The sequence below is a fragment of the Armigeres subalbatus genome, chromosome 2, assembly GCF_024139115.2.
Source record: "Armigeres subalbatus isolate Guangzhou_Male chromosome 2, GZ_Asu_2, whole genome shotgun sequence".
NCBI lineage: Eukaryota > Metazoa > Arthropoda > Insecta > Diptera > Culicidae > Armigeres > Armigeres subalbatus.
Window position 1 is genome coordinate 74807480 of NC_085140.1, and position 12421 is coordinate 74819900.

The 12421-nt window shown below is 43.4% G+C and overlaps 1 protein-coding gene across 1 annotated transcript; it reads right to left on the minus strand.

The window, feature by feature from the left end:
- Positions 1 to 8098: 8098 nt before the first annotated feature.
- LOC134214549 (uncharacterized) lies at positions 8099 to 9293 on the minus strand. Its single transcript, XM_062693904.1, has 2 exons — positions 8678 to 9293; positions 8099 to 8536 (listed from the first exon to the last, which is right to left on the minus strand). Exons 1-2 carry the CDS (start codon positions 8687 to 8689, stop codon positions 8123 to 8125), a joined length of 426 nt encoding a protein of 141 aa, XP_062549888.1. The 5' UTR covers positions 8690 to 9293; the 3' UTR covers positions 8099 to 8122.
- Positions 9294 to 12421: the final 3128 nt, after the last annotated feature.

The following is a 12421-nucleotide window of genomic DNA, read 5'->3' on the forward strand; positions in this document are numbered from 1 at the left end:
AAATTGTTTCAGCACATCACATCATCAATGTAGACTATTTTGTTTCCAACATCCTTGAGAACCCGCATAATTTCCCGCTGGAATATTTCCGGTGCACAGTTGACGCCGAATATGAGCCGTGTGAAACGGTACATTCCATCCTCTGAAAGAAACGTTGACAGGTCTCTCGAGTCTTCACTAAGCTCTAGATGGTAATAGGCATTTGATATTGCTCATCTCATGAATTTTTAGACTACTGAGAAAATCGTTGATGACAGTTTACTTTTCCTCAATCTAGTTACTATTAACTTTTACTATTTTGTTTGACTTTTTCCGTCCCATAATCGGTAGGGAGAGCCTTCACTCCGCCACCAATGACAACGGCCTACGGCTAGTAAATTTTGCTGCTGCCAGAGGGATGGCCATCAGTAGCACCTACTTTGCACGAAAGAACATCCGAAAGCACAACTGGAGACACCCAAATGGTGAAACTTGCAACCAGATAGACCATGTTCTGGTGGATGGGCGCCATTTCTCGGATGTTATCGATGTGCGGACATTCAGAGGTCCGAACATTGACTCTGATCACTACCTCGTTGTCAGTAAAATTCGATCACGGTTGTCAACTGTATCGAACGAAAGATCACAGCGAACGATGCGTTACAATATCCAGCGATTGTCGGCGGAAGGAGTATCGGCTGAGTACCGCCAGAAGCTCGACGAACGGATAAGTGCAATCAACGTTAGCGACAACGATCTATGGGAGTCGATCCATGAAGCGGTGAGCACAACAGCACGAGAAGTGGTAGGCACTGCACAGAGGCGACCCAGGACGGGTTGGTTCGATGTGGAGTGTCAGAGAGTGACAGACGAGAAGAACGTTGCCAGAAGCCGGATGTTGGTGTCGGGTACCCGATCGAATAGAGATTGGTACAAGGAAGCAAGAGCACCCGAAAAACGAACCCACCGCAGGAAGAAAAAAGAGTACGAAGAACATGTGATTAGTAAGGCGCAGGAAAAATGGCAAAACGATATGCGGAGGTTTTATGAGTCTGTCAATGGCGTGCGGAGAAAGACAGCGCCATCTCCCGTCATGTGCAACGACCAACAAGGGAATTTGCTGACAGATAAAACTGAAGTGGCTGCCAGGTGGAAGCAACACTTCGAGACTTTGTTGAATGGAGGAAGTGACGGTGCATCGGTGAACAGAATAAATATTAGCGACGATGGACAAGCTGTGGAGTCACCTACACTAGATGAGGTTAAAAAAGCTGTCAAAGAGCTGAAAAACAATAAGGCTGCGGGGAAGGACCAGCTGCCGGCTGAACTTCTCAAACATGGCAGTGAGCAGCTTTATGAAGTTCTGCACCATATTATGTCGAAAATATGGGAAGACGAAGAAATGCCTGCTAGCTGGTTGGACGGCCTCATTTGCCCTCTCTTTGAAAGGGCACAGACTGGAGTGCGCCAATTACCGAGGAATAACCCTCCTTAATTCGGCGTACAAAATTATGTCCCGTATTCTGTTCAACAGATTGAGACCGCTTGAAGAGTCCTTCGTCGGCGAATACCAAGCAGGTTTTCGTGAGGGCCGATCAACGACGGATCAAATGTTTACCCTGAGACAAATCCTTGATAAATTCCGGGAGTACAACTTGCAGACACATCATCTGTTTATTGATTTCAAGGCGGCGTACGATTCAGTGAAACGGAATGAATTATGGCAAATTATGCTTGAACATGGTTTTCCGGCGAAACTGATACGGCTGATTCGTATAACGTTGAACGGATCGAAATCAAGTGTAAGGGTTGCGGATGAAATATCGACGTCATTTGTTACCTTAGATGGATTAAAGCAGGGTGATGCACTCTCGAACCTACTGTTCAATATAGCGCTCGAGGGAGCGATTAGGAGAGCTGGTGTGCAAAGAAGCGGTACCATTATCACAAAATCGCATATGCTCCTGGGATTTGCGGACGATATCGATATTATCGGAATTGATCGCCGTGCCGTGGAAGAGGCTTTTGCGCCTTTTAAGAGGGAGACAGCGAGGATTGGACTCACGATCAATACCAGCAAAACGAAGTACATGGTCGCTGGCAATCAACGTGGGTTCTTTAGTGGTGGTGGTAGCGAAATAGTGCTGGATGGTGAAAAATTTTAAGTGGTAGAAGAATTTGTGTATCTTGGAACATTAGTGACGTGCGATAATGATGTTACCCGCGAGGTGAAAAGGCGTATTGCAGCTGCAAATAGGGCTTATTACGGACTTCGTAACCAGCTTAAGTCCCGTAGTCTGCAAACGAAAACAAAACTCGCGCTGTATACTACTCTGATTCTTCCGGTGGCTTTATACGGCCATGAGACATGGACGTTAAAGGAGGCTGATCGGAGAGCTCTCGGAGTGTTTGAGCGTAAGGTGCTGCGGACAACACTCGGCGGTAAACAGGAGAACGGTATCTGGCGGCGTCGCATGAATCACGAATTGTACCAGGTGTATAAAGGGCTGGATATTATTAAGCTTATACAACACGGCAGACTACGGTGGGCTGGTCACGTTGTTCGTATGCCGGAAGAACGTCAAGCGAAGATAATATTTAGTAGAGAACCCGGAAGAGGCCGCAAGCTTCGGAAGGCCGCGTACACGATGGCTTTTTGCAGTTGAAGAGGACCTGAGGGCGCTCAATGTTCAGGGCGACTGGAAGCGATTGGCCCAGGATCGAGTCCAGTGGAGAAGGATACTCCATTCGGCGTAGGTTCATCGAAGAGCTGTAGCCCATCAAGTAACAAGTAAGTTACTATTAAACGATATGTCACTCTAGAGCAAACCAATACTCCAAACCTACGTGGAGAATTTAAGAAGTACCATTTTCTCGAATTATTGTATGGCCTGTGAAAATTATGAATTATGTCTTCTTCTTCTTTTTATGGCATTACATCCCCACACTGGGACAGAGCCGCCTCGCAGCTTAGTGTTCATTAAGCACTTCCACAGTTATTTTTTCTAAGCCAAGTTACCATTTTTGCATTCGTATATCATGAGGCTAACATGGTGATACTTTTATGCCCATGGAAGTCGAGACAATTTCCAATCCGAAAATTGCCTAGACCGGCACCGGGAATCGAAACCAGCCACCCTGAGCATGGTGTTGCTTTGTAGCCGCGCGTCTTACCGCACGGCTAAGGAGGGCGCATGAGGGTCTATGAATTATGTATGCGTAATAATGGCTGGCGCAGAACAACCAGAATACACAATTCCGAGTATTCACCAACACCAACTCAAATACAACGCTACAATGTGGATCCGATTCCGATCAACATTTAAACAAGTTTCAAATCCTATTTTTTTCGGGAGATGAGAGAGAGCTAAACAAAACGCTACATTCCTTCGGAAAATATCCCTAATAGACTTCCTCCCGATGGCCTTCGCAAAAATATCGCTACGTTCTTCAAACATCTGTGTGCACCAGAAAAACGTTATTTTCGTATCCCAGCGTTTGATAACACAATCGTGTAGCAATCATTTTATTCATTTACTGCGATTTTTTAGAATATTACAATGCATAAACTATCCCTCACGTATTGACATTTCATTCTGTTCCAGAGACTCCAGACTGTAAGAGAGTTTGGTAGCCGTGGTGATTTTCTTAATCGAAATTTGTATATCCTTTCCCTAAGCGCTTCTCGATACATCCATAGGAGAGTTATAATCCCAGAAAAAGACATATTCGAATCTATAATGTCTGTTGATTCTGGTAAGACGTGTTGGGGCTCAATTTTTTTCTGATACACGCTCATCAATGCCCATTCATTGGATACAGCTGTTTTTTTTATATATGAAGCCTGCAAGATTTAGAAACTATCTTTTGGATTTTAATTCGAAAATACTTACTAATCGATACGTACGCAATAAATCTGAATAAAATCTGGAAAACTAACTGATTTGACAAGTGATATTCGATAATATGATCAAAACAAAGCTGGGAAAATTTTATTTGATCAAAGTACGCGCGTGGTTTCAAGTAAACTGAGGGATTGTGGTTGAGCAAATTATTTCCGCTCAGGAGTCTATTCAAGTGCCAATTACTCAATATATCGAGTTTAGAAAAAAAATTGGCGCCGTGCAGTTTAATCCTCATCTCGTCGATCAATGGTATTCGAAAATATTCACGCTTGATAGCTTTGTTTGGGGCTCGCGTGTTCGCCACCAAACGAAAATCATCTTTCCCTTTTGGAACTGCGGACATGCCACTGATCCAATGATCCGCTTCCATTTCTTGGAGCCTTCGGCGGGCACCTTCGCGGTATGCGGCTGGAATAATGTAATATACGTTGCGCACTGGTGTTACCGATTGGTTTACGTTGAATCTCACTTTCACCCCGGGCATCTTTGGAAATACTCCTGTATCATAAGCATTAACCGAATTTTCCACTTTTCCATGTCGCTGGCCGTACCTCTGCCAAGTAAGGATCATCTACCTTCTAGCACGACAAGGAAATCTGCGTTGACCGTTGGCTTTGTGCTTCCAATAACTTCGATTACAGCTGTGAAAGCACATTCGATCGTCATTGGATAACTGGATGCATATGCTCGAAGCAGTGTTGTGCTTAATCATTATCAGACGATCATGATTGCAATTTTCATGTGAAAACTTCTCACGTGAAAACAGTAGGCGAGTTGTCGCCGGCGACAACTTCTCAAATTTTGTACTCAAACGATAATATACACAGAATTTTCATTCAATCATTAATCTTCACTAATAATAGATAATTGTCAACAGTCCCGTTATATCTTCTATTTGGCGTTATAGCTTCATGCTAGTGAGGAAAAAGAGTTCAAAATGTAACGGTAAATGCTTCAAATCAAGATACAATTTTCAAACGATTCTTAATCGCTGGCGAGTTTTAATCACTTGATAATTTAAAAGTAAAATCGCGGGTGAGTTTGATCATTCTCGATTTTTCGAAAATTTGATTTTTACCAACCCTGGCTCGAAGGTTTTTAGAATTAGGAGTTCCAAGAATAACGAGCTTGACCTTCCCTGCTACGTATTGCGTTTTTAAATTGTCCCAGTCTGCGCATCCCCAGACGTTTGCATCTGCTCCGGAATCAATCAAAAACTGAATTGGATGAGACGATCCGAGGCGACAACTGACCAATACGTCTTGGAGGGATAGAGCATAAATTCGCTGCAATGGAGAGGCATGATAAATAAGTAGACAATGAATCCAAAACTAAATATTTCATTTATTTTTATATCCATTGTAGGCAATTAATTCATTACCTGATCCTTGGAGTCTTCATGGAAGATCTTCGATTTTTAACGAGTACACACGACGGTTACGACACGCCACCGCAAAATGGCCGAGTACGCCACACGAATTGCAGTGTTTTGTTTTTGCCGGGCATTCAGGGCCTCGGTGAATCATCCGGAAGCATTTTCCGCATCTATTACGACGACCCAACTGTACGTTGCCTCTTCCTCTGTTTGCGGGCACCCGGTTTGTATGGAACCTCTTCACTGGATATTCTATTCGTGGTTGATCGTCGGACCTGCGCTTGAACCGATCTTGCAACCCACGGTACTGGCTGCTACCTACTGCCAAAACATCAGGTTCAACTACCGGAGGAGCTGTTTCAGCTTGAAAGGCCTCGGCTCGTGTTGCCGATTGGACAATGAAATTTGAATCATGACCAAGGAATGTAATTGTCGCTGAAAAATGCAAAAAACAAACGACAAAAGAGAATAGCGATAACTCTTTGTCCCCATCTGCAGAGGATAAAGACATTGTTGCGTTCCATTTTATTTGCAACAAACATGGAGAGGTAATTGTTGTGAACTTTTCAAACTACGATAACTTGTTTATTTTAGAAGTAAAACGCAAATCATGTCAACAGATGGTTAAGTTTATGTTTAATCTATGATAACTGATACTAATTTAACCAAAAACATCATCGGAAACCGACTACTTCTCAAAATGCGTGGCAGGCGATAATTGTCCTATTCTGTTGCAGTTTGGGACAAACGCTTATTGCGAGTTGAGTTTGTCCCAACATTTACAAGAGAGGATAATGTCGTTGTCATTGGCAATGTTGTTATTTTACATTCCTTGATCATGACCATACATGCGAGCAGCTTTCTTCAGTTCCTGATTGCGAAGTCCTCTTAGGAGCTGGGTCCTAACGAAGCGATATTGATCGTCAGTACTGTAGCCGCACAATTGCACTTTCCTTGTCAGCGAGCGTGAAAGTTTACAGCCGACTCTCCTTCTTCCTGGCGCATGTTAGAGAAACCTTCACGTTCAGCAGCTGGGTCGGACATAGACTTCAGGTAACGATCAATGTTGTTCACGAAGATGTTGTAACAACCTTCATCTTGTAGATCAGGTCGCAGCTTTGCAGCACGGACGATGCCTTTCAGCTCCTCGCCCATAGATAGCAGCAGCAGTTCGACACGACGTTTTGGGTTTTGTACATTCGACAGTGAAGATTCTATTTCAAAATCCTCAATGAAACACATCCACGCCTCCCACATTTTCGTAGCTGGGACGTTTTTTGGAAATGGTGTAATATGGTCCCAACGGATAGTTCCTTCGATAAAACCCTCAGATAAAACGCTCGACGAGACAGGCTGGGTACCCGATCAAGAATGCATAACAAAATTATAACAAGGGGAGTTATTTATTTCAGAAAAATATTGTAACAAAATGTGTTATAAATTTTGCTGGTTAGTTGTTAAAATAAAAAAAAATATATCAAAAATACCTCTAGCCGTAACATAATTAAAACAGAGGTTGATACCTTCATATCAACATTATAACAAACGTTGATATAAATTGTCTGTACAAAAATCTACTTTCAAGGTAATTCCATCCATAAAGCCGGATTTCCATCCATAAAGTAGGCAATTAACTTTGTTCCAGCTATGTATTAATATCGAGCGGGTTCAAGTAATACTGAAGGTGATTACCTCCGATTTTTTCTCCAATGTCTACAATAAATGTAGGCAATTATTTTGTGAAAATATTTATAACTAATGTTATAATTTTGAGAGCATGAGCATGAGCATGAGCATGATTGACCGCCCACGGTTGCTACTCCGTTATTGCCAGGTCAGCTGTAATTACACAGAGAACCAACAGATGAAGTTTGGGACTAACATCATCTTCAATGTGTAAGAACTGGTGACCCAAAAATAAGCAATACCAGCGCCGGCCGTGTCCGAATGCAGGTCAATTAGGGAATAGGTAGGAAATTGTTGACGTGATACTCGCTTTGATAGAAGCCGAAGAGTCATCTGCACTTCCACGAGAAATCACTGGGATGTTGGATATATGGGGTAGGGAGTGTGGCAGGGTTCGTTTTGGTAAACGGTATGCCGTGTATAGCATGTAGTTTCATAATTTTACTCCAAAATCATACTTTTTACAGAAGGCTCGAAGATCCATGATGTTATATATCAATCGACTCAGCTCGTCGAACTGAACAAATTTCTGTCTGTCCGTGTGTATGTGTGTGTGTACACGAAAACCGAAAAACATTAGCCACTTTTTCATATAGTAATTCTTAACCGATTTTCTCGCAACAAGTTGCATTCGACAGAGGACAAAGCCTTGTTGATCACTATTGAATTATATAACGATCGACCATTGTGTTTAAAAGTTATTAAGAAAATGGAATCGAACTATATAAGCGCCATATAAGGTTGGTGTCTTGGCTAAATGCGAGAAAGGCAGTTCCACCACTCGGTGAATTAAGTTGGGTTTTTTTTATTAAAGACCGCACAAAGCAGAACAAAATTTCGGTGATCGGCTGATCGTTCTGCTTACCGCACAAAGCAGAATAAAACTTTGATGACCGGCCGATCGTTCTGCTTACTGAAGAAAACATGTCTGGACGCGATTTAAACTTTTACTTTCTAATTAATTTACTCACACGCACGAAGCAGAATAAACTTTCGGTTACCGGCCGATCGTTCTGCTTACCGCACAAAGCTGAACAAAATTTCTATGACCGGCGCGTTCTCCGATCGTTCTACGTCCAATACAAAACATGAACAAATCTACACTCCATAACTAATGTTGTTAAAATTTTGATATGATAAAACTGGCCGAAGACACATTTTTATTCGAATTATCTAATTATACACACGTTGTTTCAAATAACAACAATTGATAGAATTGAGTTATAATTTTGTTATGCATTCCTGATTGGGTAGTAGCGAAGTTTTCGGCACGGTTGGTTGATACTGGGCTGGTACTAGGCTTCCCGGAGCTTCGATTGCTACGACATTCGGACATCTCCTTGAGGGCTTCTTCTAGTTCCTTCACACGCTTCTGCAACTCAAGTTGATCTACTGGTGGAGCGATTGAGTGGCGTGCCAGCGAGCTATCAACTTCCTCAACCATTTCGTCTTCGGATGAAGTTTGAAGAGCCCGCACGTATAATCCTCTCATATTGTTATTCGTCAGTTCATCTGAATCACTTTCAGATTCAATTGCCGGAGCACGGACATATTTTCCCGGTGAAGACATTTTAGCTTCGAATACTTCCAACTGTGAAATAAATATGAAATAAATGATCTCGTTTGGTATCCGATATTCCGTTCTTTGTTTTGTTCTTTTTTTTAGAGCATGAGTCAAGAAATAGCAATAACTAGCATTATATAAAAAAGGAATCAACACTGTTTGCATTACGTAGAAATTCATCGTCTCGTTTTTGGGTTCCTCTCAACATGCTATTTTTTTCACTGCGGACCTCTCAACTCATTTTTTTTAATTTTCGCAGTCACTTTGTTCAGCGGTCCTCTCAACTCGCTTTTTTAGTGGTCCTTTTTAACACACGCCAATTTTGAACTGCGGTTTTGTACGTTCGCTCTCTGTCGTATGTATATGAGTCTGAGTCGATATAGAGACTTCAGAATATAGAGTAGCGAATTGTAAGTTATGTCGCCTCACATAGAGTGTTCACCCATAAATCCCGCCTGGTACTACCCCACGAACTCTCTTGCAATTAGTGTTAGTCGGCGGCATAAAATTTGGGAGAGTACCTTGTAGGCGGCGTTCAGCAATGTGATTGCGCGGTAGTTGCTACAATTCAGCTTATCGTTCTTTTTGTAGATGGGACACACGACACCTTCCATCCACTCCTGCGGCAGAACCTCATCCTCCCAAATCTTGGTAATTGCCCAGTGCAGTGCTCTAATCAGTGTCTCACTACCGTGTTTAAACAGCTCTCCTGGTAGTTGGTCAACTCCAGAGGCTTTGTTGTTTTTCCTGCGTGCGTGCTCCCAGGTTCATTACCATACTCCCACCGTTGTCGTATATAGAAGCCAGAATTTTTAAAATCCGAGGGGACCTGAATGTTTGTGAGGAACGAAGTGCTACCAGCGATTTTCCGATTGAGTCCGGAGGAGCAGTCGTTTACCGACGCTAGCCCAGAAAAAGTTCTCCCCAACATGTTGGCTATCTTGGGGGAATCGATAATGAATGGTACGACCAGATGTATCGAGGAGGATGGCATCTTCGCTTGCTACTAAGCGACTTTCCCCCAGAGTTCGGCAGCGGATTGAGCCGGATTGACCGAATCGAAGAAATCCTCCCACTGTTTTCACTTGGCTTCAAGTATTACTGACCTACATTCGTAGGTTAGAGCATAGAGCTTTTCTCTACAGACCTGAAGGGCACTTACCCTAACAGGATGACCAGCGGGAAGTTTCCGTAGCGCACATAGCTACGGAAGTTTCCGTAGCGCAGGGCCTTCCTTCTCGCTTTACCACCCAATGAAAAGTAAAGACCGACTGGCAGCGGTCACGTCGATGATAGTGTCCGAGTGGTCATGAAAGAAGTCGGCTGAATCGTTGTTGAGCGGTACAAAGTTTGCAGTCTCGAACGATTCAAGCACGTTGCTACCTCTGGGATGGGACCTATAATATCTGTAGGCCGAGTGGTACGCATTCATGTCTCCCAGAAAAGGGCAGGGGAAGGAGAATCGTCGATTATATTGCTTACTTTCTTATTATGTCCGGTAGATTACCGCAGGGATATTAGACATTTACCACGCTATCTTGGAAACTACCTCCGAGACGGTCTTCGAAAACATGAAGGTCTTAGTTAAACTGGAGTACATCACACGGGAGATCCCGAAGTACCCCTATCTCCAAAATAGCGGATGTGTGAACCTACCCTAATAGTCCACTTGTATTTTGCTCCGAGAAAACGATCTATGGAGCCAAATGTGATCCGATTAACCTCCTGCAGGCCGATGATTCACGGCGGGCTGTCGTGATTTAACAGCTCCAGAATAGGAAGGTAATTCCAGAAACCGTTGATGTCGCACTGGAGACAGAAGTTGACCTTCAGCTTTGTACTTCAGCGGAAGTGTAGGGGTTGGGAAAAGAGTAAGTAGACTACCTTTATCCGATTTGGTGGAAGATAGGGGTGTTGTGCTGCTCAGTGGGGGGAGAGAAACCAGGGATTGTGTCCGCCGGAAGTATCCAGAAAGGTGCTGTTATCGACGGGAGTTTCTTGTGTGTTCAGCTCACCCAGAAGAAAGAGCTGGATGCTGGAAAATGTAGCACTTACAGCCTAGGACGCAGTGTCTTTTGGGACTTAATGTGAGGCAACAAAAGTTGAACAGGTGGTGAATGAAACAGGACCCGTCTTGGGTGCAGTATTACGATAGACGGGGCTACCATCGGAATGGTCGACAAATTCGTCTACTTTGAATCCTTGCTAACGGCTGATAATATGATATGAAGGTACATCATTTGTGGGAGTCGGGCCAACTAAGGGGTCCAGAAGACTGCGGTAGAAAGATTCACACCCGCAGCAAATGGCGAACACAGTATTCCCGAAGGTGGCAAAGGCTTGAAGGATATGATGGTCATCGGACAGCAACAAACCCTGCAAAGATGGTTTCCGATCCAGCAGGCTCAAAAAATCGAGAAGCGCTGCGAGATAGGTGAGCGAACCAGGCAGACAACGGTTTGGCGAGCGTGAAGCGCACCTGGATGGTGATATGTGGCCTCAGACCGTGCATGGGCGTAGCCAGGATTTCGATTAGGGAGGGCCCAAATTTTTTAGGTCTTCTGAATCGTAGATTTATAGTAGTTTTATAAAAATACACATGGATATTAGTGCTTGGTACTTTTTCCCTTCTAAGCTCCAAACACTTTGAAACCAAATCCACAACCAACAGTAAAGGCTGAATCTCAACAGCGCGTTGCTCGTCAGCGTTGAAGTCAGCGTTTTGTACTAAAACGTAATGCTAATAAACGTGACGCATTCACGCCCGGATTCTTCAGGAATGCCTCCAGCAATTTCTTCGGCAATGTCTTCAGGAATTCCACCATAAATTTCGCCGGGAATTGATCCGAAAGTTCCACCATTATTTACCCCAAGAAAATCTCCACGAACTCCTTAATAAGTTCTGCAGGGAATTCTTCAGATAATTCTTTCGTGCTGTTACTCATAAAAAATTCTGAAAAATTGATCCGTGGAATTCCCAAGAATATTCCGTGGGAATTCCGCAGAAATGCCAGTAAACGTTCCTGAGAATTTCGCGAAAAATCTTCGAACTTCCTGTGTAAATTCCATATTTTTTCCGTAAAAGTTTCGAATAATTTCTTGTGAAAATTTCAAAGAATTTCTCTAGGAATTCCACCGAAAATTTATACAGAAATTACACCGAAAATAAAACCAACAATGGAATTTTTGGAGGAGTTCCAAGATTAATTCCCAAAGAAATCCAGAAAGAATTCCGGTGGAAACTTCAAGATTTCCACTAGACATCCTGCAGGAGTTTCTTCGAAAATTCCTCCGGGAATTCTTCCAGGAGTTCAACTGGCAGATCCTCCAAGAATTCCTCCAGCATTTCCTCCGAGAATTATTCCGGTAGTTCTATCGGCAGTTCCTACGGGGGCTCTCTGAAAATTCTTCCGGGAATTTCTCCAGAATTTCCCCAGAAGCTCCTCCGAGAATTTCTCTAGGAGCTCTTCAAGGAATTCTCCGGGAGGTCCTCTGATGATGATGATGGTCCTGCTACATACCCCTACAAAGGTTCCAGCTAGATGAGATTTGTCTATAAGATGAATTCTCCAAGATTTTTTCCGAGAAGTCTTCTGGTAGATTCACTGGCAGTTCCTCCGGAGGTTCATTTAAAAATTCTCCCGGGAGTTTCTTTAGAAATTCCTCCGGGTGTTCCACCAGTAGCTCTTCCAGGAGATCATTCAGGCTTTTTTCAGGAAATTAGCTGGAAATTCCTCCCGAAGTTCTTCCGATAGTTTTTCTGGGAGTTCCTCCGGGAGGTCCTCTAGGAATTCTTCGATGAGGTTCTCCTGAAATTCCTACGGGAGTTCTTACGGGAGCTCCTCCGGCAGTTCCTACGTCTTCCGGGAGATCCACCAGCAGTTTTTTGAGTACTATGTCTGAAACTTGATT